The sequence below is a fragment of the Saccopteryx leptura genome, chromosome 5, assembly GCF_036850995.1.
Source record: "Saccopteryx leptura isolate mSacLep1 chromosome 5, mSacLep1_pri_phased_curated, whole genome shotgun sequence".
NCBI lineage: Eukaryota > Metazoa > Chordata > Mammalia > Chiroptera > Emballonuridae > Saccopteryx > Saccopteryx leptura.
In genome coordinates, this window is record NC_089507.1 from 161,139,027 (window position 1) to 161,164,875 (window position 25,849).

Below are 25,849 nucleotides of genomic sequence, written 5' to 3' on the forward strand. Positions count from 1 at the left end.
TACTTGCCTTGGCCAATGGTATTATAACGCATCTTCTGAAAAGAGCATGTGAGGAAACCAAACAGAAAAACATCTTTTGGCAAGGTTTCCAGAATTGGCCAAGGCCCAGCACACTGCTGGCCGAGCCTGAGATTGTGTAGCACCAATAGGACTCTATTGGATCTGTGGGAACCAAGCCTATGTCTGCCTCCCCAGAAATTGGAAAGGGGGCTGTACAACTGGGATGATAAAACCTTCCTTCTTCCTCCTGCTTTTTAGGATAGGAGAGTTTCTTGGCTACCTGGCCCCTCAGCCCTTGTATCAAGCAATAAGAGAACTCCAGATAAGAGAATGGAAAGACAATGAGGGGCACCTAGCATAGGCAATCCAATATTATGGAGCTGCCACCTGGGCAAAAGATGGATCTTGGGGTTACTGAGCCCCCACTTACATGCTAAATAGGATTATCCTATTACAGGCAGCCTTGGAAGTTATTACCAATGAAACAGAGAGGGCCCTGACTCTCCTTGTGTGCCAACAAACCCAAATGCAAAATGCCATCTACCAAAAGAGTTGGCATTAGACTATGCACGAAGTTTAATCTTACAAATTGTTGCCTACAAATATATAACCAGGGCCAGGTAGTTGAGGATCTCGTAGAAAAGATGACAAAATTAGCATACGTGCCAGTGCAAGAATGGCATGGATGGAACCCCGGCAGCCTTTTTGGGGGATGATTCTCATCTTTAGGGGGTTTCAAAACCCTGGAGTAGTCTTGCTACTCCTATGGATTTGCTTAATAGGCCTATGTTTGTTGCAGCTATTAGTAAGCAACCTAAAGGGCATGAAAGAAACCGCAGTACAACGAGCTGCGGCACACATATGTTTTACCCGCCACTACCAAGCTCTCCCTCAGAGTCCGGATGAAGAAAGTGCGACTCCAGTATGAAAGAGACTTCTGGAGTCTCAAAGGGGGGAATGAGGGAGGAAGGGCTCGAAGGGTTAAGTCAGTTTAAAAAGTAACCACCCACAGCCATGCAGTTTCTTTATCAGCTCCCTGAAATAACTTGCAACACAAGAACACAATCAAGGAAAACGGGCTATGTGAGTAGTCAAGGACAAATGGTCCAAACCTCCTTTCACATCCCCTTCCCTCCCGGGGACACAAAAGTCACATAGGTCTGCAGACAAAGAAGTCAAAGAAATCAGGAGCCTTTTCACGTGAAAGCTGAAGCTGTAAAGTATATAAGATTCAGGAATGCCAACTTCAGAAAGCTCGTGTCTTGGTGCTTATTAGGCCACAGTGCGCTGCTGGCTAATCAGTCCTCTTCCTCTAGCATATTTTCTGAGTATCTTTGTCCTCAGGGAGTCACTTCCTCTGTTCCTGCAACAATATCACTGGCTGAAAAGCTGGTGACTTATTTGGCGGTGACAAAGTATTTGGTCAAATTGTCACTGCTGTCCTTTGGAAAGCAGACCAAATGCTGTTTGAGGATGTAGCATTAGGGGAAATATTAGGAGAACTCAAAATGTTGGTGTAAGGTGACTTTTTTTTGCTGTGTTCAGCGAAGTCCTAGAAGATAGAAATGTACTTTTTCTTCTATTGAAGAAGCTAGTAGCCTGCAGAGATGGAGGAACATATCATGCTAAAGCAAAGCAGTTTCTGCCATTATTTTATTTTTACTTTTTATTGTGATATAGGCCACATATGAACAAAAATGTATAAAATATATTTGTACAGCTAAAAGAATATTTTTAAAGTGAACATCCAGGCAATCACCACCCCAGATAACATTGCCAGCATCCCAGAAGCTCTATGTGCCACTCCCAGATGACATTCCCGATATTCCTTCTGGAGAAATCATTATTTGAACTATTGGGACAATAACACACTTGCTTTTCTTTATAATTTGATTTCATAGAAATACATTTTAAAAACAATATAGTCTAGCTTTAACTGTATAGAACTTTATATAAATGGAATCATGCCAATGGCATCTTTCTGTGATTTCCTTCTTTTGATCCACATTATCTTTGTGATAGTTACCCACATTCTGATTAGCAGTAACCTTCAGTTTCATCACTGTGTAGAACTCTATACTGTACTTCCTCATGTATAAGATGCACTTTTTCAAAAAATAAGGGGTCTAAAAACTGGGTGCATCTTATACAATGGTTGTGGCATTTCAAATGCCTTAGATGGAACTGAGGATGAGTTCATATATGAAGACAGTGATTTGTCATCAGACACAGATGAGGACAAGCTAATGGATGGGAGTTTTGACAGTGATGAGGAGTTGTATGAATTTTATGATGAATAAAACTTGAGTTCTACAACTTTATGTAATACATTTTTTTTCAAATTTTGGGCCCCCAAATTAAGGTGCATCTTATACATGGGAGCATCTTATACATGGGGAAATACAGTAGTTTGAATATACAATGAGAGAATTAAACCATTCTATCATTACTGAGTATTTGGTTTATTTCCAGTAGTTCTTGGCTGTTACAGTGCTGCTATGAGCATTCTTATACATGCTTCCTAGGGAACATGTTAATGGTTTTCCCAAGGCAATGTATTAGTTAGGGTTCTGGCAGTGAAAAAATTGTAATTTGAGATGAGTGTAAGAAAGGGACCATCTACATAGGTGCAGGCAGGATATGAGGAAACCATAAAGGATAGTGCAGCACCCCAGAGCTAATAAGAGCAAGGATCTGTTACCACTCCTAGGCTGAAGAGATGAGAGAAGGCTTATCAGAACCTAGAGAGCAGAGAATGCAGTATGAAGATAGCCGCCTGTAAGAAGTTGTGACCTTTGGTCAAGAGACTTAACAAAAAAGGACCTGAAGGAATAAATACCCAACTTCATCTTTCTTCCCCTCTCAAATCTTCTGTAGTGGCTCCCCCATTACCTTGGTACCTTGTTGGACATAAAGTAGGGTACTGAAGGGCAAAGAGTGATCTGGAGGGCAAATAAAAAGTAACCAGCAAAGGCATTTACTCAACAGTGCAGTTGCTGGGTTGATGAGTGTGTACATCTTCAAACTCACTAAAGGAGGCAAACTGTTTTCCAAAGTGATTGTTTTCAAAGTAAAAGTTTATGTTATTCAACATCATGACCAGAACTTAATGTCAAAGGACCTTTCTATTTTTGTGAACCTAGTAGAGATGTGATACCTTTTTGTGTTTTTACCTTTTTATCACCCTATTACTAAAATGGCTGAGAATGTTTGCATGTTTCTTGGCCATTTAGGTTTCTTTTTATGTCAAATGCCATTTAAAGTTTATTTTCCAAATCTCTATTGGCTTTTTCTTACTGATTCATTGCGGCCATTTATATATTCTGGATAATATACTCTACACACTAGCTTTTTCCCAGTTATTGTGTTACATATCTGTTCTTCCAGGTGCTTCTTTATATTCTGACTCTATAAGTAGGTGAGAATATATGTGCTTTTTCTTTTTAAAACATTTTAAAATTGAATTTTAGAGAAAAAGAAAAAGAGAAACATTAATTTGTTGTTCCATTTATGCATTATTGGTTGATTCCTATATGTGCCCTGACTGGGGATACAACCCTCAACCTTGGCGTATCAGGAAAATGCTCTAACAAACTAAGCTACCAGGCCAGGACCTAACCTATAGATGCTTATTCTTTGTACCTTTGCTGTTTTCTAAAAATGCCCCAAAGGAAAATTAAAATAGAAAATAAAAGGAGCTGGATGTATTAGATATAACAGATAGGAAAGGATCTGAAAAAATTTGGGGGCAAAGAAAATAAGAATAAAAGCACTGAGGTGGGAAAAGAGTGGAAAAGAAGGAAACCATTTCTATTGGCTAAAAAATCAACTAAATATTTAAATTTTTATTTTGAATGATTAAATATGACTAAATGATAAAAATCATCTCAATAAAATTTAGCATTTAATGTTGAAAACACAATAAAAATAAATGAGGTAAGATAAAAATATGGTGCTACTTTTCAACACATTAAATCAGTGTTTCATGGATCTTAATCTTTTACAGGATTTACATAGCTAAATCACACAATCAAAAACTATACTTCAACAACTGTTTCTGTCTTAGTATATAATAATAAACAGCCTAATTTTGAGCAATCTAATGATTTAAAGTCAAGTTACCACTTTGGCCAAAAATTATGCAAGATCCTAACTTAAGCTATTCCTAACATATTATTTCCTTGTAAATTTAAATGAGACAAAAGTAGGTATACAAATATTAAATCATTATGCTATAACCTGCAACTAATGTTGTATATCAATTTTTTAAGAAATAGAAAAAAAAGAAAACCATATATGAAAGAACAAAAGATTTGGGTCTTTAAATCAGTCATAAAATGGCTACTATCATGTTTCAATTAAATAATTGTGTCTGATAAAAACTCTTACTGATAACACAAAATTATCTGGAGCAACTACTTAAGCCAACTACTTATTAATAAACTGTCTTTTTCATAAATATTAATAAAAACATGATAGAAATATAACTAAGATAAATGAGCTTTTTAATACACATTAATATTTTGAATTGTACATATCTTTCCAGAATTTATATATATTCATAAAATAGTGTACAATTTATTCTTTGTAGATTTGCATAGAGTAAAAACGTAACTGCCAAGAAATTAAATACTGCCATTTAAAAGTCCTAGATAAGAAAATAATTACCTTATATCTTAGATTAAAGTATTTTTAAAGAGGACCAAGTGCTTATTTATAAAAAAATTTTTAATTAAAAAATCAAATGAATAATTATATTTAAACAAAATTCTTTTAACACAGAAAACAATACAGTAATATTTTCCTAAAAGTAACAAAACTATTTATGCTAATTTCTGCCAAGCTAATATTCTTCATAGAATGTATGATAAATATTAGTTATGAATATTCATGAGATATCTGAAGGTACTAGGAGCTAAAATATGAATATACAAAGTTAAAGAAGATACTAAGGTCAAAGATAGCTGACCAGTATCAACAACATGGTTAAGTACTGAAAAGTTCTTATGCTAACAAAGGTTTGTGTGAACCTCTGAGAGCCTTTATAAATATATGGTTTTATATTCACTATAAAACTTAATAAAGAAACAAAATCACTTTTTGATCCCATCCCTAATTTCTTTTTTTTTTTGTATTTTTCTGAAGCTGGAAACGGGGAGAGACAGTCAGACAGACTCCCGCATGCGCCCGACCGGGATCCACCCGGCACGCCCACCAGGGGCGACGCTCTGCCCACCAGGGGGCAATGCTCTGCCCCTCCGGGGCGTCGCTCTGCCGCAACCAGAGCCACTTTAGCGCCTGGGGCAGAGGCCAAGGAGCCATCCTCAGCGCCCGGGCCATCTTTGCTCCAATGGAGCCTTGGCTGCGGGAGGGGAAGAGAGAGACAGAGAGGAAGGGGGGGGGGTGGAGAAGCAAATGGGCGCCTCTCCCATGTGCCCTGGCCGGGAATCGAACCCGGGTCCCCTGCACACGCCAGGCTGACGCTCTACCGCTGAGCCAACTGGCCAGGGCCCCTAATTTCTCATTTTAAAAATATCTCTAACAGGGAGTGAAATTCTTATAGTATCAAAAAGGTATACAGAAGTAAATTAGTATATATTCCAAATTCATGTAAGGAAAATATCACTGGAGAGGGATTACTTCATTGGCCTTACACGAAATAAATCTGTAAACTTAAAATAGGAAAAATAGCTTCAGTGATTATAAAAAACAAGTTTCAATTAAAAATTAATGACAAATGTTCAATGTTCATTTAAAAAATGTATCAAGAGTATGTCTAGGATTGTTTGGTTTTATTTTCTTTGATGCTGAGTACTTTGTTATCGGTGCTGACCTGGAATTAAAAAAAAAACAACAATTAAAAAGGAAGAGATTTTTAAAAATAACTTTGCAAGTAATTGACTTTTTAAAACTTTTCTTGATATAAAGCAAATTTTAACATCTAAAAATTCAACTTCAAAATATAAGTTTTATAGCTAGCTTTATTAAAACTCAAATCAGCCATACCTTTTTGTTTTTGTTATGGTCTTCTGTACTCTGCTTGAGGTACCTTTAGAGAGAAGAAAAATGAAAAAATTCCATAAGTAATAAGAAATAATTAAAGGGTTGTATAAAATTTAAAAAGTTAAAGCTGATATGATGATAATAAAAAGTTTCTTAGTACTAACATAGCTCATATTTATACAAACCAGAAACGAATTTCATACTATAATTTTTTGTAATTGTTTTATTAGTATTACACATTTTATTTTTAAAATTTGGCCAGAATCAGAACTATGAAAACACAAGTTAAGGGTCTTCCTGGCTATGTAATTATTGTTAATTTACCGCTGTGCCTTGACAACTGTTCCCTGAAGAAATTCATTTTGATTTACATCACTCAGTTCCCTAAACCTTTGAGTTCATTCTGTGCTAAATCAAGCGCAAACCAACATTTTCCCAAAATTTAAAATCTAATGGCTTCCGTTAATTTAATCTATAAGTAAGGTAACTAACATTTACCTAAATGGCAGCATACACAAACAGTCCTTTTAATAGTATGTGTTTTAGATTAACAATGATCTCAATTTTCATAAAACAATCCTAGAAAATCAAGTTCTTTAAAATGACTGCAGGCTCACCAGTACTTGTGGTGCTTTCTTTGGGTTGGTTTACTGGATTAAGTTTATCCTTTTCCAGTTCCTGAATAATGCCTTTATTCAAGCAAATATCCACATGTACATTAAATAGGGTAAGGTCTGATGTCTTCTGCTCTAAATTACAAACAGGACAAATTAGAGCCGGGCCTGTTACCACTTCATATAAATAAGGCTGGAGGGGTTCTTGCCTTCTCAATGACCCAGAATCTTCATTTTCCAATGAAACAGTACAAGAAGAATTTTGATGACAGTGTTCAATATTAAACGATGTGCTTGGAAGACTAGAATATTCTTCTTTGCTGTGCTTATTACTTAATGCATCTAAACTTTCTGCTTTAGATCTATTAGCTCTAGTCTCTGCCAACTCGACACAATCTACTGAAGTGATTTCTGTATTCTTCTGATGAGTTTTGTAATGCTGCCTCTCACAGAGTGAGAAAGAATGATGTACATTTTCTTTCTTGTTAACTTCTGTAGAGGAAGCATGTGAAGATGAGAACATTTCACTCATCAAAGGTCCATCAAGACATGCATCTACATGTTTATTAAAGGCTTCCAGACTGACACCGCCCTGCTCCTTAAAGCAAACAGGACAGGTAAATACCTGATAGCTATCTGAGTTCTCTGCTGTTTCTAAATTCTCATTCATTTTCTTCTCTAAAATTTGAAATGAATGTGATGTATGTACACTTTTATTCACAGTTTCACACGTAAATGTGTCTTGGTTATTCCATTTCCTTTCAAATTGTTTTTTATCAAAAAAACTCTTCTTATGAGACATTTCTACAGGTCTTAAAAATTGATCTTTGTCAGTTTTCTCTATACATCCAGTGGCTGACAGGGTTTGATTTCCAGCCTGTAAGAAACCAACAATACTTCTCTGTTGGTGTTTCGTTTCTTCTTCATTAGGAAAACTAGATATCCGCACACCTAAATTAAATCAACCACAGTTAGTCAATTTCAAATTCAACAAAGCCAGTTCACTCATAATTCATAAAAGCACTTTGCCAATACTGTTGTGACATATAAAAAAGGTTGTTTAGAGAAAAATAATAAGCAACACTATATAGTTTCTGAATTAAAGGATGTTTTCCCAAAATCGATTTTTTTTTTTTTTTGTATTTTTCTGAAGCTGGAAACAGGGAGAGACAGTCAGACAGACTTCCGCATGCGCCCGACCGGGATCCACCCAGCACGCCCACCAGGGGGTGATGCTCTGCCCCTCCAGGGCGTCGCTCCGCCGCGACCAGAGCCACTCTAGCGCCAGGGGCAGAGGCCAAGGAGCCATCCCCAGCGCCCGGACCATCCTTGCTCCAATGGAGCCTTGGTTGCAGGAGAGGAAGAGAGAGACAGAGAGGAAGGAGGGGGGGGGGTGGAGAAGCAAATGGGCGCTTCTCCTATGTGCCCTGGCCGGGAACCGAACCTGGGTCCCCCACATGCCAGGCCGATGCTCTACTGCTGAGCCAACCGGCCAGGGCCCCAAAATCGATATTTTAGGTGAAATTTATTTTCCTTTTTTAAACTGGCTATCACTAATTAGTAAGTATACTGGAATTAGCATGATTATATAGGTCTTTCAATTAATATCTTGACACATGATACCACAAATACCAAGTAACTATTGAAGTTTAGCTCCTTTTATTAAATAAGTTTTATTTTTTACAGCAATTTAAGGTTGACAGCAAAACTGAGCAATAAGTATAAGTTCCAATATATCCCCTGCCCTGACCATATATAGTCTCCTTCACTATCAACATTCCCCACAAGAGTAGTTACCTCCAATGAAACCTATAGTAACACAGTATTATCACTCAAAGTCCATAGTTTATATTAGGATCCACTTTGGATATTATACATTCTGTAGGGTTTGACAAATGTATAACAACATGTATTTACCATTATATTATCATACAGAATAGTTTCACTGCCCTAAAAATCCTGTGTTCTGCCTGTCCATTCCTCCCTCCTAACTAACCCTTGATAACTACTACTATTTTTAGTGTCTCCATAATCTTTACCAGAATGTTATATGGTTAAAATAATACAGTAAGTGGCTTTTCAGATTGGCTTCTTTCAGTTAATAATATACACTTAAGGTTCTTCCTTGATAAATAGTCCCTTCCTCCCTTCCTCTCTCCCTCCCTTCCTCTTTTCCCTCCTCCCTCCCTTCTCTCTCTCTCTCTCTCTCTCTCTCTCTCTGTCTTTCTTTTTTTATTAAGTGAGAGGCAGGGAGGAAAGACAGACTGCCGCATGTGCCCTGGCCGACCAGGATCCACCCAGCAAATCTTCTACCAGACAATGTTCTGTCCATCTAGGGTGCTGCTGCTCCATTGCCCAGCAACTGAGCTATTTTAGCGCCTGAGGTGAAGCTATGGAGCTGTCCTCAGTGCCAACTTTGTTCGAACTATTCAAGCCATAGCTTCAAGAGGGAAAGAGAGTAAGATGGGAGGAGATAGGTGGAGAAGCAGATGGTTGCTTCTCCTGTGTGCCCTGACCAGGAATCAAACCTGGGAATTCCACACACTGGGCTGACACTCTCTCTGAGCTAACTAGCTAGGACCAAAAGCTCATTTCTTTATGGCTAAACATATTCTATTTTCTGGATAAACTACAGTTTCCATTGACTTACTACTGAAGGATATCTTGATTGCTTCCAAATTTTAGCAATTATGAATAAAGCTGCATTAACATCTACTATTTAGTTCTAAAGCCCTGAAAATTATAAGCAACATATAGTAATTGGTAAATGAATTGATGGGAGGCTCTAGAATCTTTACAACTTGGTGTGAATGTTATTTTGTTTTGCTAAAGAAATATTAGTATGTTTGATCATGAAGTGCTTCCTTAGATGCCAAAGGAGTATAACATAATATAATCAATTATGCTTTCTAAAATCTGAAAAGTTTAAAAATTTGAAACATACTAGCCCCAAGGATTTCAGTAAGTAATACAGAAAAGAACAATTTTAATGGGTTCTTACTGGAGTTAAACTAATAATCATAGCTTCACATGCATCCGGTTCTAAGAAATAAGAAAAATGGCAGCAGTATAAATACAACTTCCTAAACAGTTTTAAGAAATAAATAAAGGTGAAAATATTTTCAAAGTCGATTATTTGGGAAAGTATAGCATATTTAAGGAAAAGGAAGAAAAGTCATACCCATAAGTCTTAATCTCAAGGGATGTGGAAAATAAACATCGATTTCTGTTCTAAGCAATTCTTTAGCAATAGCAAATATTTCTTCTGCAGTAGACACAACAGATGAAACTGTAGATGCACGAGTTTTTACTTCAAAATTCACATTCTTCAGCTTAATGGTAACAGTTCTACCCTATATTAGACAGAATACATTACATAAGACTAATTTCTAGAAAAAAAGTTATTCTACAGGTTAGAAAACTCAAAAAGCTCTCTTGTGAATATATAATATAGAAGTATAATCAATTATTTCTAAAACATTAATAAAATTATCAGAATGATAACTGAAATCCAAAAGTAATTAAAAAAATCCCATTTTAACTAATAATTATTACTCCCTCCCCCAAGTGAATTTTTATAAAAGACTTTTATATAAAGGGAAAAGTTAAACTATTTTCTTTTTCATGTACCTTTCTAGAGGTCAATTCAGTTCCTACAAAGGAAGGAAAAAAATATTTCTAAAGGAGCCTCATTGAAATAGTCTTGTGGCTAGTTCATACATATTGTGTGCCTGCCATATGGCAGGTACTGTGCTAAACAACTAACAGGTAAGAACTCTTTTTACAGCCACTGTCTAATGGGGACAGAGTTCCAGTCTGGGATAATAAAAAAGTTCCATAGTCTATGACAGTGTTGCTGGTTACACAGTATGAATGTATTTAATGCCAATGAAATGTACACTTAAAAATGGTTAAAACAGTAATTGCTATGTTACATATATTTCACTACCTCATAGGTAGTGAGAGTGAATTAGACTTACTGATTCACTTCCAAAGAATAGAAATGGAATGGTAAAAATATTAACTTCACAATGAAGAAGTTTAAAAACACTACTTTAACCAATGATGAAGGTTAACTTCACCTGTGATATTATGTGGCTATCATATACAGTAGTAGCTTTATCTGCAGCGATATGTTCCAACACCCCTAGCGAATGCCTGAAACTATAGGTAGTGCCAAACCCTATCTATATATAGTATGTTTTCCCCTATACATTCATACTTAGGATAAAGTTTAATTTATAAATTAGGCACAATAAGAGATTAACAAGATAACTAATAATAAAACAGGACAATTTTAACAATATAATGTAATAAAAGTTATGTGAATGTGGTCTCTTTCTCTCTGACAACTGATCTGATAACCGCTATTAAGTGACTAATGGGCAGGTAACATATACAGTGTGAAGAGCTGGACAAAGGGATGAGTCACATCCCAGGAGGGTTGGAGCAGGACAGCATGAGATTTCATTACGCTGCTAAGAATGATGTACAATTTAAAACTAATGATTTGTTTAATTTCTGAAATTTTTCATTTAATATTTTCAGACCATGGGTAACTGAAACTGTGGAAAGCAAAATCTCAGATATGGGGGACTACTGTACCTCATAGGATGTGATGAGGACACTTCACCTCTGTGGTATTCTTTTCTAAAATTTCTAACTGTAATCTTATCTAAAGAAAACCACCAGCCAAACACAAATTGGAAGATATTCTGCAGTGTATCTGGCCAGTATTCCTCAAAACTATTAAGGTCATGAAAAACAAGGAAATACTGAGGAACTGTCAGACTAGAGGAGACTGGAAAAGACATGACAACTAAATACAATGTGGTTTCCTGGACTGAATCCTGGAACAGAAAGAGAATATTAACGGTAAAATCCAAATAAAATAACCTGGACATGTTTTCTTTGAATATATGTACCCTGATTTATTGATGTCACCCCAATAAAATTAATAAAAATTTTAAAAAATCCAAATAAAGTCTGGAGTTTAGTTAAGAGCAATGTGCTAATATCAGTTTGTTTATTTTGACAAATATACACTGGAGATATGAGATGTTAATAATGAGAAAAACTGGGTATATTGGAACTCTGTATAATATCTTGGCAATTTTTCTGTAAATCTACAAGGATTCTAAAACTAAAAGTTTATTTAAACATTAAAAAAATTCTTTTTACAATCAAGGTGGGATAGAGAAGGATTATAAGAAAACTATCCATCAATTAATTATCCCATTCTTTGTAATAATTTTTAATACTTTAAAATTTTTTATTCAACTTATTAGGGTGACATTGGTTAATAAAATTATATAGGTTTTAGGTGTAAAATTGTATCATCTGCATATTCTAGTGTGCGTTCAGCACACAAGTCAATTCTGTTAGAAAAGCACTATATATGGATTGTGGTGAGTCAAGATTATGAAATACAGTGTTCAAAGCTTTCCATTTTGTTCTGGATGTGTTAAGCAACCTGCATTTGAGCCTTGAAACAAAATGCTTCTTCTAGGAAGTCACTGTCTACATGAGAAAAACATCAAATGATGATTGGAAAGGCATTTATAATATGTAAATATAGTTCTAGAAAAATTCTTACCCTTTTGCTTTATTCTCTAATACTGATATAACTGATTTTGAACTTACTCAAATGTACTTCCGAGATAGTATAAACTCTTTTAGAGTTACAGTGGAACCACTTTACCCTGTACATTGCTTCTTCACAAAATGATCTCATCAGAGGCCTCAAGTAAGGGTCAGAATTAAATTTCTTTATTGGTGATAAGAAAATTCTTATCTGACATTTTCCACTTTGTATTCAAATGCAAAATCTAATTCTTGCACTAAAGTGCATTTTGTTATTAAAAAACTTCAAACTAAGAATCCAACATTAATATAAAGTACCTTAAGTCCTTCTTTCTGCAGATCTTGAGCAAGTTCACCACAAAGTTCCTGGCACAAGCTGTACTGCTCTTCTGCTTTACTTATTTCACTGAATGTTCTACAAAGACAAGAATGATTTCAGTGCAAAAAGTAAAATATAATTCAGGATAATTTAGGAGTGATACAGTACATTTAAATAGCTTAGCATTAAGTTATATTTCTTTACAGTATAAGGTTTTCAGATGAATTAAGATAAAATTAGGTAAAAAACATTTAAGATCTACTTAATAATTGAAGATCTTTTTAGATAGTTGATTGGAAAAGGTGTACTTTTATATTTTGGTTCTCTCTATATTTTTAAAAATATGATTAAAGCCTGACCAGGTGGTGGCACAGTGGATAAGAGTGTTGGACTGGGACATGGAGGACCCAGGTTCGAAACCCTGAGGTTGCCGGCTTGATTACGGGCTCATCTGGTTTGAGCAAGGCTCACCAGCTTGAGTGCAAGGTCGCTGACTTGAGCAAGGGGTCATTCAGTCTGCTGTAGCCCACCGGTCAAGGCACATATGAGAAAGCAATCAATGAACAGCTAAGGTGCCACAACGAACAATTGATGCTTCTCATCTCTCTCCCTTCCTGTCTGTCTCTATCTGTCCCATTCTCTGTCTCTGTCACACACACACAAATATTATTAAAGTCACCAGCAGATAATGATAATGCCCTCAGAAACTTAAAACACATTAACTATATATGTATATAGACTCTGCTATAGAGGATTATTTGAAGATAGTGCAGATGAGAATATCATTCCAATTATTACACACATATATTCTGAAAGAGAAATATCTTCAAGTAGACTTAAGGGGCTGTATAATGGAACCTAGGTATAGTTATTGAATAAACAACTGAAAATGGAACGCGGGTAAGATTACATGTAGAAATCTCTAGTTCAGCTACACAACAGTGTTAAAAGAAGTTGAAAGATTAACATAAAAGAGGATACTACAGAGAGATCCGAGTTATGAGTAATAAACAATATGCAAGTGACTATTCAGACTCTCCTTTCTAACTACCCAGCTGCCCAGTCCTCTCTCCTCATGGAGAACCAATGTTGCCAGCTTCCTTTCCTTACAAATTGCTCCAGAAATAATTTATGTACATATAAATAAACAAGCACATATTTCCCCTCATTTTTATACAAACAGTAGAATATTAGACATATTGTTTAGCACCTTGTTTTTCTCAATTCATGGTGAGAGTTCCCTGTGGGTAAATAATTCCCTCATTTTTTATATGGCAGCTTAATATTCTAATTTAAAGATGTAAGGTAATTTATCCAGTCCTCTATTAATGAATATTTACTTTCAATCTTTTGCTATAGTAAAAAATGCAATAAATAACTCTGTATACATGTGAAATGACATGCAATTACAACTATGGAATGAATTGCTAGAAAAAGAACTGGAGATCAAGTACACATGAATCTGAAATTTTGACAGATATTGTCAAATTGCTTGCTCCCTGTGGTAGGTAAAATTGTGGTCCCCAAAAATGTTCAAATCCATATGGAACATATGGGAACAAAAATGTTCCCATCCTCTGAACTGAGTACATCAAATCACAAAAGGGGCTTTGCACCAGTGATTAAATCAAGACAGGGAGAGTATCCTGAATTATCTAGGTGAGTCAATGTAATCCTAAACTTCCTTATAAGAAGGCAGGAGGTTCAGAGTCAGAGAAAGATAATATGCTAGGTTTAAAGACGGAGGATGAAACCATGAGCCAAAGGATGCAGACAGCCTCTAGAAGCTTTTAATAAAGAAATGGGTTCTTCCTTAAAGCTTCTAGAAAGAATGCGGTCCTTTCAATACCTTAATATCAGGACTTCTGAACTTTAGAACTGTGAGAGAAAAATCTTTTATTTTATGCCACTAAATTTGTGAAAATTTGATATAGTACCAATAAAAAACTAACACACCCCCTCCTAGCATTTATATAGTGTTTTATTCCCATAGTGTTGCCAATAGAGTATGTTAGAATCTTTGTTAACCTGATCAGTGAAGTATACTATCTCAAGGAACCTTCAATCTGTATTTCTTAAATTATATAGGAGATTGGGAATATTTTCATGTGTTAAGAGCCATTTATATGTCCTTTTCTGTTAATTAATTAGATCTTTATTAATTTTTTTCTATTGGTTTTCTGGCCCACTCTTAAGATATAATAGTTAATATTTCTGAATACTAAACAGTGTTCTCAATAACAGACCAAATTAAAGAAAAAAAATAATTAAATACAACAGTACTATCTCATTTTTAGGTGCTTTCTTCCTCCTCTTTTCCTTTGATTACTTTTATGTAAATCACAGTTTCAAAGCAAGTTAGTCATTTGAGTATGTCACCTTATAAAAGTTACTCAGAAGATACCAAGATGGCAGCAGAGTAGGAAGAAGCACAGACTCCCAGCTCACACCAACAGACTGGATTACAAATTAATTTAGGAACAATCAGCATGTAAAACCAACTCTGGACTACAAGAACAGCTCTCAAAAACCAAGGAGTGCCTGACCTGCGGTGGCGCAGTGGATAAAGCGTCGACCTGGAACACTGAGGTCGCTGATTCGAAACCCTGGGCTTGCCTGGCCAAGGTACATATGGGAGTTGATGCTTCCTGCTCCTCCCCCTTCTCTCTCTTGCTCTCTATTCCTCTTTCCCTCCCTCTATCTTTCTCTCCTCTCCGAAAAATTAATAAAGCCCTTAAAAAAAAAAAAAAAAAAAAAACCCCAAGGAGCAAAGAAAAAGCCACACTGAGCCTGGTAGGGAGGGCTAAGGTACGGTGGGTCTCCCCTGCTTCCAGGAATGAAGAAGGGGGGTGAGGCTGAGAGCCCAGAAGGGCTCTCATTGCAAGGAGAAGAGCAGAAAATATTGCTCACAGCCACGTGCCTGAGACCTGGGAAGAAGGTGTGCTGAGAGGGCTGGCTTGCCTACCAAAAGGAAAGTGGGGAGAGAGAGACAGATGGTAACAGGGAGAAGAATGCATGGGATGACCTGAGAAGCTGATTCATCCAGTGCAGAGGTGGCCATAGCTGGAGGAGGGGTTGATCCCTCAACACAGCACAAGCCTAAAGTGGTTCCAGGTAACACATCTCCAGAAATCTCTCCAGCTCCAATCAGTGCAACAAGACACAGCTGAAAACAGGAAGTGGGGAGGAGGGGCAGTAATTCAGGTCTCCTTGGAGATCTGAGATACACTTCCCCCTAATGAAGCTGAGAAAGCACTCCGCCTGGGAGAATAGCTGGCAGATCAGGCCTTCAGAGGCTCAGATTACACCCACCGCATTCCTGGATACATTTTCAAATAAGCCCCCTGCTGAGATCAGTAAACAAGACTAACACCGAGTTCAGAAAACTGAGAAGAAAACAAACAAATAAAGACTTCAAAACAGCTCTACTAGAAAAGTCAAATCTGACAGTGGATTACAAACAACAGCTGATGCCAACCCAAGAAGACCTAGAAATAACACAACTGAAAATTGGAGGCAGACAACACAAACCCTAGACTCAACCAGCTCCACAAACAACACACCCGAAAACACAGACATAATGAGAAGACAGAGAAGTGCAATCCAAATAAATCAACAAGAGAAACCTCCAGGAAATAAACTGAGTGATATGGAAATAACCAAACTACTGGATGCAGAGTTTAAAATAAGGATTATAGAATGCTGAAAGAACATTAGAATCTTAGAACAACAATGGATGGACACAATGAGCACCTAAATAAAGAGATTACAAGCATCAAAAAGGACATTGAAATAATAAAGAAGAACCAGTAGGAAATGACAAATACAATATCAGAAATTAAGACTACACTAGAAGCAATTAATAGCAGGCTGGATGAAGCAGAGAATCAAATCAGCGATTTAGAAGACAAGATAAACAAAAACACAGAAGTGGAGCAGCAAAAAGAAAAGAGGCTGAAAAAATCTGAGGAATCTCTAAGAGATCTCTGTGATAACCTAAAGAGAAACAACATCCGCATCATAGGAGTTCCTGAAGAAGAAGAGAAAGAACAAGGGATAGAGACCTTGTTCAAAGAAATCAGCTGAAAACTTCCCTAAAATGATACAGGAAAAAGTCACACAAGTTCAAGAAGCACAGAAAACTCCATTAAAGAGAAACCCAAAGAAATCTAAACCAAGACACATCATAATTAAAATACCAAAGCTAAGAAATAAAGAGAAAATATTAAAAGCTGCCAGAAAAAAAAAGGTTATCACATACAAAGGAGCCCACATAGGGATGACATCTGACTTCTCGACAGAAACACTTGAGGCCAGAAAAGAATGGCAAGAAATATTCAAAGTAATGTAGGACAAGAGCCTACTGACAAAACTTCTTTATCCAGCAATGATATCATTTAAAATTAAAGGAGAAAAAAAAAGCTTCCCAGACAAAAAGAACTCAAAGAATTCATCACAATGCTGCAAGGAATGTTAAGGGACCTGTTGTAAACAGAATAAAAAGGGAAAAGAATATAGTAAAAGAGGAATAAAACTTTAAAGAATAAAATGGCAATAAACAACTACATATCAATAATAACCTTAAATGTAAATGGATTAAATGATCCAATCAAAAACATAGGGTAGCTGCATGGATAAGAAAACAGGACCCATACATATGTTCTCTACAAGAGACACACCGCAAAACAAAAGATACACATAGCCTGAAGGTAAAAGGATGGAAAAAAATATTTCATGCGCCCTGGCCGGTTGGCTCAGCGGTAGAGCGTCGGCCTGGTGTGCGGGGGACCCGGGTTTGATTCCCGGCCAGGGCACATAGGAGAAGCGCCCATTTGCTTCTCCACCCCCCCTCCTTCCTCTCTGTCTCTCTCTTCCCCTCCCGCAGCCAAGGCTCCATTGGACCAAAGATGGCCCGGGCGCTGGGGATGGCTCCTTGACCTCTGCCCCAGGCGCTAGAGTGGTTCTGGTCGCGGCAGAGCAACCCCCTGGAGGGGCAGAGCATCGCCCCCTGGTGGGCAGAGCTTCGCCCCTGGTGGGCGTGCCGGGTGGATCCCGGTCGGGCGCATGCGGGAATCTGTCTGACTGTCCCCGTTTCCAGCTTCAGAAAAATACAAAAAAAGAAAAAAAAAAAATTTCATGCAAATGGAAATGAAAAAAAAGTTGGGATAGCAATACTTATATCAGACAAAATGGACTTTAAAACAAAGGCTATAGTATGAGACAAAGAAAGCCACTACATAATGATAAAGGAAGCAATCCAACAAGAAGATATAATCATTATAAATATCTATGCACTTAATATAGGAGCACCTAAATATATAAAGCAGACTTTGATGGATATAAAGGGCAAGATCAACAGCAATACTATAATAGTAGGGGATTTCAATATCCCACTAACATCACTAGATAGATCCTCAAAAAAGAAAATTAACAAAGAAACAGCAGACTTAAAGGACACACTAGATCAACTCGATTTAATAGATATCTTCAGAACCATTCAGCCTAAAGTAGCAGAATATACATTCTTTTCAAGTGCTCATGGTATATTCTCTAGGATAGACCACATGTTAGGGCACAAAAGCTGTCTGAACAAATATAAGAAGACTGAAATCATATCAAGCACTTTCTCTGATCACAATGGAATGAAACTAGAAATCAACCACAACAGAAAAACTCAAAAAATCTCAAACACATGGAAATTAAAAAGCATAATATTAAATAATGGATTAAGAATGAGATCAAAGAAGAAATAAAAAATTCCTAGAAATGATTGATAATGAGCATACAATAACTCAAAATTTATGGGACACAGCAAAAGCAGTACTGAAAGGGAAGTTCATAGCACTACAGGTATACTTCAAGAAGCTACAAAAAGCTCAAATAAACAACTTAACCCTGCATCTAAAAGAACTAAAAAAAGAATAGCAAGTAAAGCCCAGTAGTAGAAGGAAGGAAATAATAAAAATCAGAGCATAAATAAATGACACAGAGGCTAAAGAAACAATACAGAGGAACAATAAAACCAAGAGCTGGTTCTTTGAAAGGGTAAAAAAGATTGATGAGCCATTAACCAGACTCACCAAGAAAAAAAGAGAGAAGACTCAAATTAATAAAATTAGAAATGAGAGTGGAGAAATAACAACTGAAATAACAAAAATACAAAATAGTGTAAGAAAATACTATGAAGAACAGTATTCCAAAAATTTAGTCAACCTAGGTGAAATGGACAAATTCCTTGACACATATAATCTTTCAAAAATCAATCTGGGACTGGCCTGTGGTGGCGCAGTGGATAGGGCATCGACCTGGAATGCTGAGGTCGCCGGTTCGAAACACTGCCCTTGCCTGGTCAAGGCACATATGGGAGTTGATGCTTCCAGCTTCTTCCTCCTTCTCTTTCTCTCTCTCTCTCTCTCTCAAATCAATAAATTTAAAAAAAAATCAATCTGGAAGAACCAGAATACCTAAACAGACCGATTACAACAAATGAGATAAAAACAGTTAACAAAATACTCCCAGCAAACAGAAGCCTTGGGCTGGATGACTCACAGAGGAATTCTACCAAATACTCAAAGAAGAACTAACTCCTATCCTTCTCAAGCTATTTCAAAAAATTCTAGAGCAAGAAGACTTCCAAGCTCCTTTTATGAGGCGAGCATAATTCTGATTCCAAAACCAGACAAAGACAAAACAAAGAAAAAAAAATTATAGGCCAATATCCCTGATGAACTTAGATGCTAAAATACTCAACAAAATATTAGCAAACTAGATCCAGCAATATATAAAAAAATCATACATCATGATCAAGTGGGATTCATGCTGGGGAGGCAAGGATGGTACAATATTCGTAAATCAATCAATGTGATTCATCACATAAACAAAAGGAAGGAGAAAAACCACGTGATAATTTCAATAGATGCACCAAAAGCATTTGATAAAATCTAGCACCCATTTATTATCAAAACTCTTAGCAAAGTGGAAATACAGGGAACATACCTCAACAGTATAAAGGCCATCTGTGACAAACCCACAGCCAACATCATACTCAATAGGCAAAAATTAAAAGCAATCCCCTTAAGATCAGGAATATGGCAGGGGTGCCCCCTTTCACCACTCTTATTCAACATAGTACTAGAAGTCCTAGCTACGGCAATCATACAAAAAGAAGAAATAAAAGGCATCCAAATTGGAAAAGAAGTAAAACTATCATTATTTACAGAAGATATGATACTGTATATAGAAAACTCTAAAGTCTCAGTCAAAAAAACTACTGGACCTGATAAATGAATTCAGCAAAATGGCAGGGTATAAAATTAATACACAGAAATTGGAGGCATTTTTATACACCAACAATGAACTGTAAAAAAGGGAAATTAAGGAAACAATCCCCTTCACTATTGCAACAACAAAAACATAAAGTACCTAGGAATAAATTTTACCAAAGAGGTTAAAGACTTGTACTTGGAAAATTATAAAACATTAATAAAAATATCAAGAAAGATACAAAGAAGTGGAAGCATATACCGTGTTCATGGTTAGGAAGAATAAACATCATTAAAATGTCTATATTACCCAAAGCAATTTATAAATTCAATGCAATACCAATTAAAATACGAATGACATACTTCACAGATATAGAACACATATTCCAAAAATTTATATGGATCCAGAAATGAACACAAATAGCCTCAGCAATCTTAAAAAAGAAGAATAAAGTGGAAGGTATCACACGTTCTGATATCAATTTATACACAGTGTGTCTGTAAAGTCATGGTGCACTTTTGACCGGTCACAGGAAAGCAACAAAAGACGATAGAAATGTGAAATCTGCACCAAATACAAGGAAAACCCTTCCAGTTTCTGTAGAATGATGTGGCAATATGTGCGCATGTGCAGATGATGACATAATACCGTGTATACTGCGGAGCAGCCCACGGCCATGCCAGTCGAGATGTGGACGGTACAGAGGAAAGTTCAGTGTGTTCTGTGATTTGCTAAATTCAAATCTGTGACCAAAGTGCAATATGAATATCTGCGCGTTTATAACGAAGTGCCACTACATAGGAATAACATTACTCGGTGGGATAAGCAGTTGAAGGAAACCGGCAGTTTGGTGGAGAAACCCTGTTCTAGTAGGCCATCAGTCAGTGACGAGTCTGTAGAGGCTATACGGGATAGCTGCATACGGAGTCCTAAAAAATCTGTGCGTGAGGCTACATCAAACTGCACTAAATAGGTTTGAAACTAGGAGAGTTTTCCTTTTATTTGGTGCAGATTTCACATTTCTATAATCTTTTGTTGCTTTCCTGTGACCAGTCAAAAGTGCACCATGAATTTATGGACACACCATGACTTTACAGACACACTTTACTACAAGACCATCATACTCAAAACAGCTTGGTACTGGCATAAGATCAGGCACATAGATCAATAGAACAGAACAGAGAACCCAGAAATAAACCCACACCTTTATGGACAATTGATATTTGATAAAGGAGGTCAGAGCATACAATGGAGTAAAGACAGTCTCTTTAACAAATGGTGTTGGGAAAATTAGACAGCTACCTGCAAAAAAATGAAACTAGACCACCAACTTACACCATTCACAAAAATAAACTCAAAATGGATAAAAGACTTAAATGTAAGCTGTGAAAGCATAAGCATCTTAGAAGAAAACAGAGGCAGTAAGCTCTCAAACATCTCTTGCAGCAATATATTTGCTGATTTATCTCCATGGGCAAGTGAAACAAAAGACAGGATAAACAAATGGGACTATATCAAACTAAAAGGCTTTTGTACAGCTAATAAAAAGACAAACCACACAATGGGAGAACATATTCGAAAATACATCTGATAAGGAATTAATAACCAAAATTTATAAGGAACTTATAAAACTCAACACCAGGAAAACAAACAATCCAATAAAAAAATGGGCAAAAGAAATGAATAGACACTTCTCCAAAGAGGACATACAGATGGCCAATAGACAGATGAAAAAATGCTCAACATCACTAATCATTAGGGAAATGCAAATTCAAACCACAATGAGATACGACCTCACACCGGTCAGAATGGCACTCATCAATAAAACAATACATAATAAGTGCTGGTGAGGATGTAGAGAAAAGGAACCCTCCTGCACTGCTGGTGAGATTGCAGACTGGTGCATCCACTGTGGAAAACAGTATGGAGATTCCTCAAAAAATTAAAAATGGATCTGCCTTTTGACCCAGCCATCCCACTTTTAGGAATATATCCCAAGAACACCATATCACTGACTGAAAAAAAGAAATGCACCCCCATGTTTATGGCGCATTGTTCACAATAGCGAAGATCTGGAAACAGCCCAAGTGTCCGTCAGTGGACGAGTGGATTAAAAAGCAGTGGTACATATATACAATGAAATAAATACTATGGGGCCATGAAAAAGAAGGAAATATTACCTTGTGCAACAACATGGATGGACCTGGAAACTATTCTGTTAAGTGAAATAAGCCAGGCAGAGAAAGAAAAATATCATTATGACCTCACTCATATGAGGAACCTAAGGAACAATGTGAACTGAGGAATGGAATTGAGAAAGAGGAGGGATAAAAGGGAATAGAAGAAAAGAGGACAGAGGGAAAGGGGATGATAGGATGGAATAAAGCTGAAGGGAAGAGAGGAGGGCGCTCTACGGAGGGGGACAAAGAAGATGCTGAGGGGAATAAGGGGGCAAGGGGATGCATTCGCGGCAACCCTAGAATCTATGTAAACACAATTAAATAATTTAAAATAAAAGTTACTCAGCTTTTCTGAACATAACCATGTACCAGGGTAAGTTCTTAAATGTCTCTGTGGGATTTTGGTAGCATAAGGAAACAATAGAGGAACTTTTAAAACAATGGCATATTTCCTTAAACAACAAGTTTCTATCAAGATTTCATTTGACTTCAAAAAGATTGTAGGACGTCAGAGAAGTGGTGCCGTGAGGAGCACAACCGACAACTCTCCCCAATATTTAAACAAGTTCATCAACCAGAGACAGAAAAATCTATCCTTGGAGCGTCCGGGAGTTCCGCACACTGAAGGTGAAGGTAGAATAGAGCAAAACATTTGACTAAATATATAATCAACCCTGAAGGAAATAAGTCGGAAAAAGGAACACTCTGCCTTCCTCACTAACCTGAGCAAAGGCTGCTTTCACTTGGAACTGAGAGTCGGGGGGGGGGGGGGGCTAAGGGTGTGGAGGAAGCTGGGCTGTGGCACGGACGTTTGTTTAAGCTGAGGAAAGAGTGTGCCTGTGGTGAATCAGCCCACGTGAGCAAATGCCCGCGGCAGGCGGGGAGTGTGCCAAAGTGAACTTTCCTACACCCGAGCTTCTCTAGGTGGGTGGGGCGCCTCACCCAGCCATTCAAGCTAACAATCAAGCATCGGGGGAGGGGCATGCGGGCAGCTTGCAGTCCTTTCTGGAGCAGATTGGTAGATCCAATCGCTGAAATTAGCTTGACCCACAGTCTGCTCACCTCCCAACTGACCTATGCGGCTCTAATTGACAAGATCTCTCTCAGTTCAGCGATCTAAGACAAGAGGCGTGATATTTTTTAGTGCCTCTTGCTAAAGGGGTGGAGGCAACTTCTGATTGGCAGAGCTTTCATAGTCAGGGATATACCCTAAAAAGAGGGACTTAGCAGATGTTAAGACATCCTGTACTGCAGGCAGTGAATAAGGCATCTTTGTCCCAGCTGAAACAGGTTACAAAGTACGGAAAGCCTGGGGAGAGTGGTCCCACAGAGTGCTAGGCATGATGAACAGGTCTGGAGGCTCATAGAAAGTCACCTTGAGGCCCTGGCTGGTTGGCTCAGCGGTAGAACGTCGGCCTGGTGTGCGGGGGACCCGGGTTCGATTCCCAGCCAGGGCACATGGGAGAAGTGACCATTTGCTTCTCCACCACCCCCTCCTTCCTCTCTGTCTCTCTCTTCCCCTCCCGCAGCCAAGGCTCCATTGGAACAAAGATGGCCCAGGGGCTGGGGATGGCTCCTTGGCCTCTGCCCCAGGCGCTAGAGTGGCTCTGGTCACAGCAGAACGATGCCCCGGAGAGGCAGAGCATCACCCCCTGGTGGGCAGAGCTTCGCCCCTGGTGGGCGTGCCGGGTGGATTCTGGTCGGGCGAATGCGTGAGTCTGTCTGTCTCTCCCCGTTTCCAGCTTTAGAAAAATACAAAAAAAAAAAAAAAAAAAAAAGAAAGTCACCTTGAGAGCAATTGGCTCCCAGCCCTGCCCGATTACGCTGGTGGCCCTGACTGCCAGAGCCTTGCATTGAGTGGGGATAGAGTGGAGATTTGCCAGCTCTTTGAGCCTCTTACTCCCCAGGCAGAGGCAGCGGCAGCCTCATAGCTGGATCATCAGGCTGCTAATTCAGGAAGGAGAGACTAGGAGAGAGGCTCCGGGAAAACGGACTGTCTCATTGTCAGAGCCTGAAAACACTAACAAGCCTTGACTACCAACAAGACTGAAGCCTAATATACGACATTGCCATAGAGCAGAGGTCTCCAAACTTTTTACACAGGGGGCCAGTTCACTGTCCCTCAGACCGTTGGAGGGCTGGACTATAAAAAAAAAAACTATGAACAAATCCCTAGGCACACTGCACATATCTTATTTTAAAGTAAAAAACCAAAACGGGAACAAATACAGTATTTAAAATAAAGAACAAGTAAATTTAAATCAACAAACTGACCAGTATTTCCATAGGAACTAGGCTCCTCTCACTGACCACCAATGAAAGAGGTGCCCCTTCCGGAAGTGCGGCGGGGCCGGATAAATGGCCTCAGGGGGCCGCATGTGGCCCATTGGCCATAGTTTGGGGACCCCTGCTGTAGAGTCTCATCAACTGCAAATCTCTACCTAACCGTGCCACAGAGGCAGAGCCTGGGGTACAGAGTCACCGACCAGCAAGAGAAAGAGGAAAGAAAAAGGAAGAAGAAGTTAACCTCTCAAAATCAAGAAAAATCCACAGACTTTATAACTTGTTCCACTATTTTTTTGTTTCTTTCATCTTCTTGCCTTTATTATTATTTCTATTTCCTCCACCTTAGTCCTTTTATTCTCTGCCCGTCTTATTCTTTCCTCTTCTTGAACTACACTACCCATAAGTTTTACATTTTATTTCTTTTCTTCTACCTTACTCTCCATGAGGGTTACACTCTAAAACCCTTAACTCTCTCTCTCTTTGTTTTTTTTCTTTTTTCTTTTTATCCTTTTCCCCTTTTTCTTATTTCTCCCTCTCTATTAGTTTCTTCTTTTCTCCTTTTACTTTTCTTCTCATTCAATCCTCAATCACAAATTATTTCATTTGGGACTCAAGGTTTTTTTCTGTGGCATTTTGGATGCTTTTTACTTCGCTTTTTAACTCATTAGCATTCCTCCCAACCCAGCATCTCCATTCTATTTAGTTTTTGCTCCATTTAATACAATAGATATTTTTTTTCTTTTTTCCTGTTTCCTTCTTATCCCTCTCATTATATCTCTTAGTCGACCATCACTTACAAGCAAATCATTTTATACTTGACCCAAACTTTTTCCTTTTTGACAATTTTTGGGTCCCTACTTCCTTTTTTGCCCCTTGAACACTTCCCCCCAACTGAGGCCTTCCATTATAGGCAGTTTTTGTTCCATTTAGCATAATACAATTCACAGTTCATCATGATATTTTCCTAAGGAGGAGGAGAGAGGAGGGGAAGAGAAGAAAGAAAAGGGAAGGAAATAATAAATTGTTATTGGTTTTTTTTTCAAATTTCTTTTTCCATTTTTTTCTCTTTTTTTTTTTTACTTTTCTTATTTTTACTTTTTATTCTTTATTAATTCTCATTAGTGCTAGCAACAAGACCACCCTCAGATGCAATTAATAAAAAGGAAATAGAATATCATGAATACAAAAGATAGAAGAGTAGCACAGATATATGTGGAAAAATCTATGGAGAAAAAATTTAATATATTGGAAACCTTGGAGCTAAATGACAAGGATTAAAAAAAAATCCTAAAAATACTAAGAGATATACAAGAAAACATAAAAAGAAAATTTAGGGACCTCAGAAAACAACTCAATGAACACAAAGAATATATTACCAAGGAAATTGAAACTATAAAAATGAATCAAACAGAGATGAAAAACTCAATTCATAACCTAAAAAACGAGGTAACAAGCTTAGCTAATAGAACAGGCCAGATAGAAGGTAGGATTAGTGACACAGAAGACAAGCAACTTCAGGCACAACAGAGAGAAAAAGCGAGAGACTCAAAAATTTAAAAAAATGAGAAAGCCCTACAGTAATTGTCTGACTCCATCAAAAA

At 37.6% G+C, this 25,849-nt stretch overlaps 1 protein-coding gene across 5 annotated transcripts in view; it reads right to left on the reverse strand.

Annotated features, from left to right (window-relative positions):
* Positions 1-1,085: 1,085 nt before the first annotated feature.
* POLK (DNA polymerase kappa) overlaps positions 1,086-25,849 on the reverse strand; it is a 125,816-nt gene continuing 101,052 nt past the window's right edge. For 3 of the 5 annotated variants that reach the window (XM_066386356.1, XM_066386355.1, XM_066386357.1), the window contains 5 exons: positions 12,519-12,615; positions 9,799-9,970; positions 6,621-7,568; positions 6,007-6,049; positions 1,086-5,833 (listed from right to left, as the gene is read on the reverse strand). In XM_066386356.1, coding sequence (XP_066242453.1) covers positions 5,749-5,833; positions 6,007-6,049; positions 6,621-7,568; positions 9,799-9,970; positions 12,519-12,615 — 1,345 coding nt within the window. In that variant the 3' untranslated portion in view covers positions 1,086-5,748. The remainder of the gene's footprint in view (positions 5,834-6,006; positions 6,050-6,620; positions 7,569-9,798; positions 9,971-12,518; positions 12,616-25,849) is intronic. The other 2 variants (XM_066386354.1, XM_066386353.1) reach the window with 1 other exon arrangement.